The sequence below is a fragment of the Rhinoderma darwinii genome, chromosome 8 (assembly GCF_050947455.1).
Source record: "Rhinoderma darwinii isolate aRhiDar2 chromosome 8, aRhiDar2.hap1, whole genome shotgun sequence".
In the NCBI taxonomy this organism is placed as follows: Eukaryota; Metazoa; Chordata; class Amphibia; order Anura; family Rhinodermatidae; genus Rhinoderma; species Rhinoderma darwinii.
The window spans coordinates 33,423,033-33,439,084 of NC_134694.1; the positions used below are offsets into that span (position 1 = coordinate 33,423,033).

General features: G+C 41.3%; 1 protein-coding gene across 4 annotated transcripts in view; it reads left to right on the plus strand.

Annotated features, from left to right (window-relative positions):
- DRP2 (dystrophin related protein 2) overlaps positions 1–16,052 on the plus strand; it is a 311,219-nt gene that overhangs the window by 271,138 nt on the left and 24,029 nt on the right. For all 4 annotated transcript variants that reach the window (XM_075835576.1, XM_075835579.1, XM_075835580.1 and 1 more), the window contains one exon: positions 14,836–15,085. In XM_075835576.1, coding sequence (XP_075691691.1) covers positions 14,836–15,085 — 250 coding nt within the window. The remainder of the gene's footprint in view (positions 1–14,835; positions 15,086–16,052) is intronic.

Genomic DNA, 16,052 nt, shown 5'->3' on the forward strand with positions numbered 1-16,052 from the left:
GCCACTAACGGGCTTTATTCTGATACATACGCCTTTTCACGGCGCTGCATCAGAATAAAATTGCGGCGCCGTGAAAGGAGATAGCTCCCTGCTCTCAGCTACCGGAGGTAGCTGAGGGCTTGGAGCACACTCTGGGGACCGTTGTTTGCGGTCCCCAAACCGGCGATCGCCGGTATTCAACGAATACCGGCGACCGCCGTTACAACTAGTGCAGCGGTGGAAAATGGACATTTTTATCTCCTCTCACCATGAATGTTTGGTGAGAGGAGATAAAAAACTAACCTGAAGGGCCTCCGATGCCCGCGATCGTGCCCCCCTTCTCTTCTCCTCCCGCAGCTGCCGGGAAGAGAAAAAAAATGGCGCCCGCGCATGCGCACACAATCTAATTAAGATTGCGGCGCCGTGCAGAGGGATAGCTCCCTGCCCTCAGCTACCAGAGGTAGCTGAGGGCTTGGAGCACAGTCTGGGGACCGTTGTTTGCGGTCCCCAAACCGGCGATCGCCGGTATTCAACGAATACCGGCGATCGCCGTTACAATTAATGCAGCATTGAAATCTGACTTTTTATCTCCTCTCACCATGAATGTTTGGTGAGAGGAGATAAAAAACTATTTGTTAGGCCTCCGATCGTGCCCCCCCTCACCCCAACCGCCGGAAAAAAAATAATAAAAAAATGGCGCACGCATGCGCTGTCAGTGAAAGGCAGCTATTCTGCCTGTAAATGGAAACTGATCAGGGACCGTTATAATTGGTCCCTGATCAGATGGTCACTGTGATATACCTATCACAGTGACCATAGTCCCATATTTTCAAAATACAGCACAAGATTTGTGCTCTTTCCCTCCCTCCTCTCACTGTAGTTGATCTGTGAGAGGAGAGAGAGAAATACTATACAAATCTTGTGCTGTATTATACTGTAAAATACACCACATACTTACTCGCCAGTGTTTTCCGATATTATCCGAATATTGTCCGTAATTTACCCCAGATTACCCGTAATCACCCCAGATTACCCGTAATTACCCCAGATTACCCGTAATTACCCCAGATTACCAGTAAAAAATTATTAGTGTGGTGAACATGAACCGCAGAAGCCGCAGAATGTTCTCTGCAGAGCAGGCATACGCCATGCTGTGCTCTAGCGGTTCCGGCAGTGATACGGACACTGCGTCAGAAGCAGAACTTGGCTCAGAAAGCGACACAAGTTCTGCTTCTGCCACTGGACCCCCCAGCCCTATGGTGGTGGACGCAGCGGTCAGCGGTGAAGCGTCAGGAGACGGGCCTAGTACTGCAGTCCCTTCCGCAATTTGGGATCCTGCAATTGCTTTCTCCCCCCAAGTTTTGCCATTTACAGCGACTCCAGGCATCAACGCAGATGTCTCAAATTTTAGTCCCTATAATTTTTTTCATTTGTTTATAGGCGATCAGGTCCTGGAAATAATCGTCCAGCAGACGAATTTATACGCCAGGCAATTTGGCACCCAAAATCCCAGGTCTTGCTATGCCAGAGGATGGATCCCCACAACAGTTTCTGAAATAAAAATTTTTTGGGGAATTACCCTAAACATGGGGATAGTAAAAAAAACCCTCTATCCGTTCCTATTGGGCTACCAGCGCTATCCATAGCACGCCTGTATTTGCAGCCGTTATGGCCCGAACGCGCTATGAGACTCTAATGCGTTTCATGCATTTTTCTGACAATACACAAATCCCCCCAAGAAGTGACCCAGCCTATGATCGCCTCAACAAACTGAGACCCCTAATCTCCCTCCTAAGTGACTCATTTTTCAATTTATACACCCCAGGCCAAAAACTAGCGGTAGATGAGTCCCTTATGTCCTTCAAGGGCCGTCTATCGTTTCGACAATACATCCCCTCCAAAAGAGCACGATACGGAGTGAAACTCTATAAGGTGTGCGAGAGCACAACGGGCTACACCTGTGGCTTTTTCAATTATGAGGGCAGGGACCGCCACCTTAATCCCCCAGCATGCCCAGAGGATATTGGCATTAGTGGGAAAATTGTCTGGGAACTCATGGTGCCATTCCTACAAAAAGGGTACCATGTGTACACCGACAATTACTACACCAGTGTCCCCCTGTATAAGTCCCTCCATGCTGCGAATACAGGGGCCTGTGGGACGGTACGAAAAAATAGAGTCGGCTTCCCTCAACGACTGGTGTCCAGGCGACTAGAAAGGGGTGCGTCACTCTCATTTGCAAGTGACCAGTTGCTCGCTGTCAAATGAAGTGACAAAAAGGACGTGTACATGCTCTCCACCGTGCACGAGGACACCACAGTGGCAGTAAGAGAGAGGGGCGCTACCTCTGATAAGAGGAAACCGGTCTGCGTGGTGGACTATAACAAGTTCATGGGGGGAGTCGATCTATCTGACCAGGTCCTACAACCGTACCTGGTCAAGCGTAAAACTAGGGCCTGGTATAAAAAGGTAGCGATCTACCTTATCCAGATGGCCACTTACAACAGCTATGTGCTCTACAAGACCCAGGGAACGCTCAGTTTCCTCCAGTATCAGGAGAAAATTATAGAGCACCTCCTGTTTGACTCCCCCGCACCTAGAGACTCCTTCGAGTCAGAGGATGTCAAAAGGCTCACTGAGCGCCACTTCCTTCACCCCGTCCCTGCCTCTGTGAACCAAAGATACCCCCAAAAGAGATGACGGGTGTGCAGTAAACACGGAAGGAGGAGCGATTCCCGGTTTTACTGCCCCATGTGCCCTTCAAATCCAGGCCTGTGCAACTACCCCTGTTTTGAGACCTACCACACCGTTTCTAATTATTAATTTTATCTATAATTTAGGGAAAACCAAAAAGGGTGGGGTGGGGGGGGGGATTCTTTTTAGGGAGTCAATTTCATTTATGCATATTTTTTTGTTTAGTTTCTGGGCTTTCCAAGGGAGGGAGGGATTCTCATGGGGAGGTTTATTTATTTCAGACTGTAAAACAAAATTTCCCCTTTATGATTTTTTTTATACAATTCTTGGACAATTAAATCCAGGACTTGATCACTCACAAATGAATACTGTTTATTGTGCAGGAGCCCACATCTGTCTATTCAGAACATGGACCCCACAAGTGTTCTTGAAATAAAAAATAAATGTGGGCATTGCATTTATTAGTAGATAAATCCAACACCTGCGGCCCGTGCCGCCCCTGAATTAGTGGAAGTCGTGCATTTTAGAAATGGTTACAAGAATAAATTGGGGATGTATTTCCTTTTTCTTATGACTATGTCCTGCCACATACAGCGATTACATTCCTAATTCTGTACCGTGATACGGGCATGATATTTTTTTTTTGGAGGATCTCTAATAATCGAGCTGTTCCTTATCAATACACCATGGTCTTTGTTACGGTTCTTCTGGAAATACTGACATCATTTTGGGGATTAGTGATCCTTTACTGTTCCTATAGATGGTTTTGGACATTGCCCCTCTATATATTCTGTAGGTGATTGGTTGTTTTGTGCACATAGCGGTTCCTACCTTGCCGGGCAGGGGCCTGTTATGGTGTACCGCGTCACTTGGCACATTCGTCCCTCATAAGGATTGATGGAGCTAAAGAGATGTTGTACAACCAGTCACTGAAAAAAAAATCCTTGTCATGACAGCCCTGCAGGTGTTCTTCTATCCGGTGAACAGACTCGACTTTGCAACATAGTTGGATACATTTTCCTCCATTTGTTTGAAGATATTGCCCGTCACTCCAGTACAGTTTATTTTTTCCTCTCTGACTGATTTTATATTAGGACAGAATTCTGTCCACAATGACATCATAATGGCACCAACTGCTTCTTCAGCAAGACATAGTCATAAGTACAGGCAAATACGTCTATAGCGAATACACGGCTTCACTTCTCTTCTGTATGCCGCACAAATTTATTAATGTGGCGTATTTCTAACAAAATAACCTTCTACCACGTCTCCTCTATTTCATGTGGAAACGTAATAAGAGTTTGAAGAAAACATTATATACCCATAGTGTCTGAAATGATACCCATTATTTCCTCCTTTAAAAAAATTTTGGTCTGCATGCCCACTACACCACTAGATGAATACCTTTAGGGGTTTCGTTTTTAAAATGGGGTCATTTTTGCGTGTTTTTTTTTTTTGTTCAGGCAGCTCAATGCCTCTAAATGCATGATATGGGGCCTAGAATTTATTCAATTGTGCCCTGAAAGCCAAAGGGTGCTCCCTCTCTTTTTGGCCCAGCCACACGTCTAATAAGCAGATTGGGGCAACAATGAGAGTATTTTTGAAAACAGGAGAAACCGGGTGGTAGATTTTGGGGTGTGTTTCTTCATTCTTATGGTCGCTTTACACAGAAATCGGTCTTCAAAGTGATATTTTTATGGAAAAAGTGTTTTTTTTTTTCACCTGCTATGCATTAAATTTAGCAAAAAACTGTGGGGTCAAAATACTCACTACACCCCTAGATAAATACCTTAAGGGGTCTAGTTTTCTAAATGGGGTCGTTTATGGGGAGTTTCTATCGTTCTGGTAGTTCAAAACCTCTCCAAATATAAAGTGGGGCCTAAAACATTTTCAAGCAAAATATGAGTCCTGAAAGCCTCCGGGTGCTCCCTTCCTTTCAAGCCCTGCTGTGTGTCCAGGCAATGCATTAGAGTCACAATGGGGGCATTTTTGAAAACAGGAGAAACAGGGTGATAGATTTTGGGGTGTGTTTCTTCAGTCTTATGGTCGCTTTACACAGAAATCGGTCTTCAAAGTGATATTTTTATGGAAAAAGTGATTTTTTATTTTTTTTCACCTGCTATGCATTAAATTTAGCAAAAAACTGTGGGGTCAAAATACTCACTACACCGCTAGATAAATACCTTAAGGGGTTCTAGTTTTCTAAATGGGGTCGTTTATGGGGAGTTTCTATCGTTCTGGTAGCTCAAAACCTCTCCAAATATACAGTGGGGCCTAAAACATTTTCAAGCAAAATATGAGACCTGAAAGTCTCCGGGTGTTCCCTTCCTTTCGGGCCCTGCCGTGTGTCCAGGCAATGCATTAGGGTCACAATGGGGGCATTTTTGAAAACAGGAGAAACAGGGTGATAGATTTTGGGGTGTGTTTCTTCATTCTCATGGTCGCTTTACAAAGAAATCGGTCTTCAAAGTTATACTTTTATGAAAAAAGTGAGATTATATTTTTTTACGCCTGCTTTGCATGAATTCTTACAAAAAAACTGTGGGGTCAAAATACTTACAACACCCCTTAATAAATACCTTAAGGGGTGTAGTTTGCAAAATGGGGGTCACTTATGGGGGTTTCCACCATTCTGACACCTATGAGCCTCTGAAAACCTGGCTTGATGCAGGAAAACCAAATGTACTTCAAAATGTATAAAATTATTACTAAACTTGTAAGTCTTCTAAATTGCTCCAAAAAAAAATATTTTTTTCAAAAGTGCTGCCAAAATAGAGTAAAGAGATGGAAATATATATTTAATAAAAAAATTGTTCTGTATGTATGTACATATGTGACATATTGCCGTTAAAAATAGGGAAAAATGATCATTTTTACAAAATTTCTTCATTTTTTCTATTTTTTTATTAATTTCCGTAAATCGTATCAGTCTACTTTTACCACTAAAATAAAGTACAACATGTGACGAAAAAACAATGTCAGAATTACTTGGATATTTAAAACTTTCGCTGAGTTATTCTCTGATAAAGTCACACATACCAGATTTAACAAATCTGGCTTGGTCATTAAGGCCCAAACAGGCCCGGTCATTAAGGGGTTAAACTAAATCAAACAAACACCTTTTATATAAGAAAAACTTCTCTGTTCCAATGGACAGGGCACCTAGAAGATGTGTAATTATTGGGTACATTTCATTTGCACTTGGTGTCACGCTTTCCAGCAGGATTTGTACCTTGATCTGAGCTGATTGCCTGGAACATCTCCAGCTCAACAAAATATGCACAGATTCCACATGTTTATCTGACAAATGTCACAAACCAATTTTTCTTACTCTAATTTGTATTGCATGGGAAGGCCTCTCAAGGTCTGTTCTCTTTGTGGGAGGCGGGTATGATAAGGTTGGAACCGGTCTGCCAGGACTGTTCTGTAGGCAAATCAAACAGCTCTAACAGAATTTAGCAGCAATAGCTGTAAAGCCTGGGACATACCAATTAGATCTTACCAAATCGATCCTTGCAGTCTTGGGGCATATGTGAGGTCATACACCATCAATGCAAAAGCCATCAAGAGTGCCTTGGGTGTTACCGGTTCATGTTCCCTTATCCGTCCACATTCTGTTAGAATCTGGTTCTCACGCCTTCCGCTCCCAGTTGGACTCTTCCTGTGGAGAACAAGCTTTTTCATTGTATAAACATTAATTGATCTTAATCAAATAATTAATTTGAAGAAAAACATTAACAAATAACATCTTTACATCAAACGTTCACATTGAGCAATAACTAGAAATGATACATGCAAACTCATTTTTCTTCTTTATATATATATATACACACACACACACACAAACACTGCACAGAATTTTCCTTTCACAATAACAACGACAAAAAACAAATAACTAAAAATGTTTTCAAATGGGAATATTCCACTTCTGTACCTTTTATCTGACGTATGACTCTAATAGTCCAATGCTAAGGCTGGTCTAGAACTTTACATGAAACTTAACTTCAGTATTTAATATTCCCACAACACTTCTTAAATACAATTATTAAACAAACTAACTTTGGAATAACATCTGGAGAACTGCTGATATCTTATTGTACAAACATCAGGTCAATACTTGGGATAACACTGTTCCCCTGTCACTTACACACAACGTCTGCAGTGGGGAAAATACAGGCCGGGCTTCAGCCCCCCCTGAGAACAGGTCTACACACACGAGCACATTGTCATACACTTCTACCTCGGGTAGTTGTATGTTCTGCAGTCGCTGGGACTGTTAATCTGGCCGGGCTGCACTTTTTACAGGTACCTTTGCTGTTTTACCTATGTAATGCCGTGCGCACATCATGCCGGCTGCTACAAACCTAGTGGTGGCATTATTGTATCCAGGGACAAGCCAATTTACTGACACCTGGCTGCATATACCCTTGTTATCAGTTCTGTTTTCTCTTGCTCTCTCAATTGGCTTACCCGATGATCCAATAAAGTTCCTACTACCAATGGGCCCATAATTGTGGGCGATGCCAAAAGCGTACCTAGAGTCAGTGTATATGTCGGCCGTCTTACCTTCTGCCAGGTTACAGCCTCAGCGAGCACCTCCAGCTCCGCTCCTTGAGATGAACAAGAAGGTGAGAGTGGTTTCTGGGTAATTTACCTTGTGCCTCGTATCCTGTTCTACACATGCTGTATATGATAAAGTATGTCTACATTACAAATTTACATTGGAAACCCATGTCACATATAGATAGAACATTTCAAAAGGGTGGAGTTTTATTGTTCCACATTTATCTGATGATCCAGAACACTTGTAAATCCCACCCACCAGGTCCTGAAAATACCTGATTAATACAAAAACAAACAAAATATGTTACTGAAATCTGGCATAAAATAAACAATATTCAAAATTTTTTTTGTTTTGCCTTCTCCCCATCTAAATCTGTAAAGACTCATCTGTGAGTGACGTCACCTCTGCCTCCTGTGTAAATTGGCTGGAGGGGGATGGTCTCTTACACAATACCTCATATTGGGTGGAGACTACAGCACAGCTTACCCAGTGCCATATTCACCGTTCTGGAAAGATCTGGAACCATCTACACAGGAAAAACTCAAAATGTAGGTTACTGTCATACACATTTAATCTGGGTTACTCCTTGAAGCTCATACACATTTTGTAGATCTCCTAGAACCAAATTCATTAATTCAAAACAAAATAAAACACAAAACAAAACTACCTGATCAGTCCCTTCACCATTCCCTCCTATTTGGACTCTGCGAAAGTAATGTAGCAGGGTTCAAAACTACATATCAACATAATAAAATTAGGCACTCTATCGGGGGGGCACTAGCTTAACCCCCTATAATACACAACAGCCTGGAACAAAAAAGATTACTTTCTCCTGACAAAAATAAATTTTATCTTTAAAATGACCTGCAACCATTTACCTGTAAAACATCTCACATTTTCAAAAATAACATTAAGGGTATGTTCACACGGCGGGGGTCCGTAACGGCTGAAATTACGGGGATGTTTCAGCCTGAAAACATCCCCGTAATTTCAGCCGTACCGGCATGTGCAGGCGCTTGAACGCCGCGTCAATTACGGCCGTAATTAGCGCTGCTATTCATTGGAGTCAATGAATAGCGGCTCCAATTACGGCCAAAGAAGTGACAGGTCACTTCTTCTACGCGGGCGCCAATTTACGCGCCGTCATTTGACAGCGGCGCGTAAATATACGCCTCGTGTGAACAGACAAACGTCTGCCCATTGCTTTCAATGGGCAGATGTTTGTCAGCGCTATTGAGGCGCTATTTTCGGGCGTAATTCGGGGCAAAAACGCCCGATTTACGTCCGTAAATAGGCCGTGTGAACATACCCTTAGGCAGCACCATAGCACGTGCCTCATGTGTGAAAACAAAAAAAAAAAACAAGACAAATGTAATTAGTTATTCAATAACACAGAAAATAATATATCTGGTAATATTAATTACTGACAAACCAATAAGCTGTACATAAAAATAAGGAACAGAGGGGGCACATACATGTTCAAGACCCCGTGTCTCACAATATCTGTAGTTTAATTCATTTGAATCAACATCAAAACATTCCAACATTAAATCTTATCACATTATAACACATTAATCTGCAGTATAGCTTTTATCTTTCTACAAACAGATCCAGCCGGCTGTAATATTTTTCTCGCTTGGTGTAGCTACAGACAACTGTGCGTGCGCGAAAATAAGACACGTTGCATAAAAAAAAATGAAAAAAGTGGAACTGATTTTAACCCCATACAGAAAACACTAACATTTTTAGACATTACTGCTGTTAAAAATAGGAAACATACAATATAGTTCTGCTGTTATTGTGGCCATTAGTTTCAAACTTCAGACATGTTACATTACACACATCACACAGATGTCTCATCACATTACATATGTATCACACATCACACAGATGTCACATCACATCACACATGTATCACACATCACACAGATGTCACATCACACCTGTTCACATTACACTCCCCCCCCCCCCCGTTCTGACCCACGTTAGTCACTGCAATGTACCTGGCTGCTCCGTTTTCTTCACTCTTCCAATGAAAATTTACACCTGTATTTAAATTGTTCTTTCTCACATCATCTTACTTGTAACTACCTGTAATCACCTGATCACATGCAAATATCCTTCTTACGGCTGTCAGCCTCTTCAACAATTTTTTTCAGTGTGTTATTTTGCCTTCACATACTTTATAATTAAAGCCCCAGCTCCTTTTGCTCATTCTAATGTTGGCCGGGACCAGTGCCCCAAAGCATCTTTGTCCAACTTCCTCCTGACCCCATGGTCGGAGAGCAGTAGGGTGATTTCCGGTAAATCCCCCACCTCCAGGCAAACAGGCCATGCCACGTTTGCCGACAGATATCTCAGACCAGTCTATCTCCTAGACTGTCTTACCAATACGATATCAAAAGTCGTTCCTCCAGACATTCTAGCAGTAGGATCCTCTGATCCCTCACTGTATTGAACATCAAGAACAGACAAAATGCTGCCAATCAACAATTACAAGAGCAAATTCTTCAACACAATCGACATTCATGAACCTCCATTGATTCAAGCAGGAGTTGGTAACACTTCACTTATGCAGAACACTTGCTGCCGGGGGGGTGTCTTTCGGTTCATACAGCCTGTGATGTAGCATATATCCCAAACTCTTTCCTCTAGCACTTTGCAATGGTTTCACATGCAAATTATATTTGGTAACATATATATATTATCCTCCCCGCTCAGCCGTTCACTCTGTGGGTTGTAGTTTAGGGGGCTGTTATGTATGTTGGTGATAATTTCTTTACGGGCTATGGGTCTGAGCCAATACCAATGTTCTTCACTGTAATTACTACTACGACACAGGTGGCACCTGGGATAAGTGTCAGGGTCATTCAATGAATACAGGATGTTATATTACAACGGTATTCAATCCAGCGGTCTGATGTTATACTACTACAGACTTAATTACTTGGATGTTATTTTACATCAAAGTGTATATGCCGGATTATCACATGTGCTAGAAATCAGTCTGTACTGATTCCCACCTTATGCCAGTCTGGCAATGCATACAACGGGTTTATGGACGCTTACACACAATATCACTGTCTGGCAATGAGCCAGGAAAATATAAATGATTTTCTAATACAGTATTCAATGTTTTCCCTGTTGCACTGGGTAATGGTATTGAGTGCAAATTCAATATAGACACAATTGCTTCTCCTTGCACTGGGTTCTACATTATCAGGACTTAACCATTGAAGCCCCTGTGGTACTACATGATATTACTCACAACTATCTCACCTACAAACAGTCAATACCTCCCAACTATAATCCCAGACAAACGGGTAACAGAACAACTATTAATCCTCAACAATTTTACACAACTAAATAACAAATTACGCTACAACAAAGCAGCAAGCAAAAGTTTTGTTTTTTCCTCACAGTCCAGACTACAATCTTTTCATTTCAAATACTTCACATGTGAGTTACGACTTCTCTCTGCCATGCGCTACGTCACTGCATTCCAAAGGCGGAGGTCTTACAATTTTCCTGGTTAACAATATAATTGCTGGCAAAAATTCTCTCATGTCTTTCATATCAACAGTTTAAGATCACGTACACACCTGCAATCCTTCATCACACAAAAAGCTTCAACATACCTTTTTGGATCCATCTTTCAACCCGTTCTGACTAAGGAGTCTCGTCCATAAAGAAGTGACGTCTGACAGCTAGATTCCAAGGCTTACGCAATACATGTGTGAATGGTGTAAGAATAAGCTCCTTACCTACCGCGGTTTTTTGTAATTCACAGATGCAAAGCCAGACCTCTCCAGTGACAGCTTATCAGACGTGCAATCTTCCTGGGTTTTATCAGCACCATTACTGTCGTGGAAATCCATTGCTCAAAATATATTAGACTGAAATTTATACGAGTCCCAACAGACTCTCAAGGCCAGACTCCATTAGTCAGTATCCTAATTAGGATATTTCACCGATATATATCGAGAGAGGAGAAGAAAACACACAGACACGCTGAAATGTTCAAAATGCTCCTCTGAAGGATTTATTACCAAACTCAAACTGTTAAACTGAAATTCAGAAGGGGTGTAGGCTTGAGGTAAACCAATCAGAGACAATGTAACAATATTTGTTATTCAGTAAAAAGCATACAATAAAATACATCCCAGATACATCATTATAATTCTTCACACATTATGTTTACAAGTGTCTTATCTCTCTCTTGGACAGAATATTCTCGTGGAGATGGGGGAGACCTTCCCTCACGCATACTTGCCATCCTCCCATCTCACTCCCTGTCCATCTTCGCATGGGAACCAAGGTCAAAGATAAAACATACGAAATCAACATTACTTGTATTAAAGGAACAATGACTTTTCTATTCACTACAAAAGAACCAAGATGGGAACTCCAGACAAGATGGCTGCTGCACGAAACTAAATCATTTAAACATTATCATCACTTTCACATATTACATATCTTAGTAATTCGGCATCCTGCTTGATAATTCACAATGTAATTTCATACAGAGAATATAAGCAAATAAATCATCCTTCACAGTGTATTCTGAGAAATGACCCTGTGATTGGTTCAATCCTACCGTCGTATATCGTAAATCTGGCAGCATTAAGGACATTATCACTAAAAGCTATATAAAACGAGAGAAAAACCAACTATTTTAGGAAAAGTTTTTTTCCGTGCATGAAGTGCAAAGCTTGCAAGGAAGTGGGTTGTAATAGAGTAAAGAATGTACGTAAGGTGTTCCAAGACTCAAAAATTACAAGTTATAATAGCTATAACTTTATGACGTGTGACACCAAAGATGTAATCTATGTATTATAATGCCCATGTGGTCTGAACTATTTTGGTAGAACGCCCTGAAAAATCAAAAAGAGAACAGAAGAACACTGCAATAATATTCGTAAGGGTAAAATGAATCACAATGTGTCTGCACATTATCTTAAAACACGTGGGAAAAATTCAAAAGGAACAGAATTCTTTGCAATTGAACTGGTGGAAAACCGTTAGAAAGGGGGGGGGGGGGTTATTAAGAAAACGAGCCAAAGGGAGAGTTTTTGGATACATCCGTTAAAAACCCTATATACATTAGGATTCAATTTGGATTTTGAGGTGAAATATTTCCAAAAGTAAATATGATCATGAGAATATGTGATGGTTAGGGAATTGTTATTGGTCAGGGTGGGTCTGGTAGATCATGTGGACTGGTGTCTTGCTATTGTTCTTTGTATGACATCTGCTGTTACTCGAACAGTGTGTGCGATCACGGCTGCATGGTTTTGAGCCTGAGCAGAGTGTGGATTGGGGTTTGGATGCATAAAGAGACTATTTAAAGAGCTCTTGAGGCGCTGTGTGAGTTAGAGCTATCACTGGCTATAAATAGGGTTGTCACAAGATGCCAGGAAGCGGCATGTTTGGCTAGCTGAAGCCATCGGTTTGGATTGGAGGGTTCCTATGGGCGGGATGTTTCAAACACCGCTATGTGGCTTGTGATTGGATGATGTTCGCTAGAGAGTGAGTTGGGGTTTTTATTAATGAAATTGGATAGTCAATAGGTTATATTAGAGATAGTACGTATGTAATGGGATCTTGAGGAGTACTATGTGTAAGGTTATGGCATATAATTAAAGGGAACGTGTATTTATTTATTTATACATGTATATGTTAACTCATGACATCCTACACACCTCATGTATATGTTGAATATGCATATATATCTTTTCGGTAAGAGGTGTTTTTGACTTATTTTTAGATTTTCTATGGTATAGTTTATTTACTTGTTTTAAAAAGTAGAATGGAGCATGTTAGTTGCAGCATAATAGCGGCTATTTAAGCCTGATCTATGGAGTCCAGGAGAACGAAGTGCAACACTGGGACTAATTTTCTATCACTTATGTGCTGGGGGAAGTGATATCCTCTAAAGATTCTGGGACTGTAGCTAAGCACCATTGGAGCAGTGATATTTGTGGTTTTTATTGTCCTGAACTTAGAGCAGCCTGCTAAATACAGTTGGGATCAGAAAAAATTACATCCCCAGTTGTTTAACCCTTTAATCGTCGCGGTACGTGACCGTGGCACGATCCAAGGGGACTCCCCTCTCCGACCGTGTCATCGAAAATCCGTTGATGCGATCGCAGACTGGGGGACCCCTCTGCAGTCAGCCCTGGGGACCTAGAAAGGACCCCAGGGCTGTCTGTTCTATAAGCCTGCTGTTAGAGCACACTGTGTTGACCCAATTGCAGCCTGTGTTATACTGAGTATGCTTATACATTTCAAGTAAAAAATAAAATATCCCTTAATGGGATTTAAAAAAACAAATGAACAAAAAAATAAATAGAAATAGTTCCAAAGTAATTATTTAGCATAACATATATTGAAATTGCCCATACATTACATAAAAACAAAAAACTATGCATATTAGGTATCTACACGAACGTAATAATCTGAAGAATTAATTTAACGTAAAACGCGAATGAGCTAAAAAATAAAAACAAAAAAAAATTAAGAAAATCACTCACGTTTGTCTTTGTACCTTGTAGAATTTTATTGTGATGATGTGACAATAGTATTTGTTTTTATTATTAGGCATACTTCCATTGCAATGATCTCACAATAGTATTTGTTTTTATTATTAGGCATACTTCCATTGCAATGATGTCACAATAGTATTTTTTTTTTATTATTAGGCAGACTTCCATTGCAATAATGTCACAATAGTATTTGGTTTTATTATTAGGCATACTTCCATTGCAATGATGTGACAATATGTATTTATTCCCAGGCACTATTTCATCGTTATGATGTCACAATAGCGTTTTGCTTTATTCCTCGAATAATTCTATTGTGATGATTTCACAGTAATGTTTGTCTTTGTTTTCAGGGGGAGGCCCATTGTAATGATGTTACAATAGTGGTTGTTTTTATTTCAAAAACATAATCATAATGAATTTTACGGATCTATTCTTTCCTAGAAGCACAGCTTTTAGGGGAGAATATCCCTGTAATACGGCGCCATACGTGGCATACGTAGTGTCTACAGCTCCAAAACCAATTGATAAGAATATTGGAGGTGTGAACACCTTCATAGTATAACATCGGCTTCATATTCTGTAGCTACAGTACATATACATAGTACAGAGTCTAATAGTAATCTCACTTATAGGGGTTTTCTTATCTTGGACATTTATGGCATATTTACAAGATTTTCCGTTGGGAGTACGGAAACAGTCGAGCTCCCTTAGCTATCCTGTTTCTGTAGCTCTTATAGAAGTGAATGGGAGTTACGGGAACAGTGTAGCTTAGCGAGCTCAGCTGTTTCCGTACTCTTGATCACCTTGTCAGACAGTGACCGGAGAGCAGTGGCAGCGGGTCAGGGGACCCTGCTGTGGAGCAAGGTGCGGGTCCTAGAGATGGGACCCGCATTAATCTGACACTTATGACATACTGTATCCTGTGGGTATGCCATAAAACATCCAAGAATGGAAAACCTTAATTAGAATAGATTGTATTGCCACTAAACAAATTGTAAATGTTATTGTAAACTATATACTGGTACATTTAGCAACCTTCTTCTTTTTCTGCAGAATTCTTCAGGGAGAATTAAAACGATTGAAATGGCAGCATGCAGAGGTGGGAGAGGGCGCTTTATTTGGGGAAATGTCACCTGATTCTGGGGGTAGCGGCAGTGGGGACGTACAAAGTGAAGAATTGTTAAGTGAGGCACGGATACTGCGGCATCACAAAAATCGCCTAGAAACTCGTATGCAGATATTGGAGGATCACAACAAGCAACTTGAATCCCAGCTACAACGACTCAGGGAACTATTACTACAGGTATGAAGGAAAACCAGAATGGACTGCTATTATACTTTTTTATATTTACCTGTCATAAGAATGTAAAGAAATTTGTAGCTTAGATTTCTAGAATGTAAAAGAAATGGACATTAGCAGGGTTAAGATTATCACAGATCAAAAAATCTTTTGAAGCCAACCTCAAGCTCTAGAACACCACAGTCTGAGTTCAGATAAATAAAGGCAGTGTAAATCTGGACATCCCCATTAGATGAAGGTTGTCTAAATCTGTCAATAGCTATGGGATCTGACAATGCTGTAATGTGTATGGGGCAGTCTGATAGTCCGCTGATGACAAGTTTAATTACAAATTGTCAGCAGTTTTGACCATAGAGAACGGAGCAAGCAATGTAGCAATACCTGGGATGATGGACATGCAGGTTGCATGACCAAGAAATCCAGGTTGTAATTCCCCGATGTCATGATTGCAAGTACCTCGGAGGAGGCCCCTTTATGTGCAGTGCTCCGTGCTCTGCACTGAACGCTCTCTAGCACTTCCCCTCTTCTCTGATTGACAGCTCTAGCAGTCTCCTGATTGGATGCTAGAGCTGTCACTCAGAGCAAAGTGAAGAAGCTGGCAACGTTTAGTGAAGAGGGCCCGGAGCACTGCACATGAAGAGGCGGTCTCCATAACACTTGCGATCACGGCGCTGGGGACATTAAAACCTGGATTTCTCAGTCATGCAAGCTGCATGACCATCACGCCAGGTATGGCTGCACTGCGCACCCAAGTGAATGGAACAGTGGTGCAGTACTTTGCGCGGACGCTACAAATGTAACGTGCGTGTGCAAATACAAACACGAAGAAGAACCATGTAAACAATGAAGAGGCTGTGGCGCTTGTATGAACACCATGGCCCCTTCAAACAGCTGATTGGTGGGGGTGTCGACAGTAAGACCCCCACTGATCTAATATTGATGGCTTAAAGAGGCTCTGTCACCAGATTTT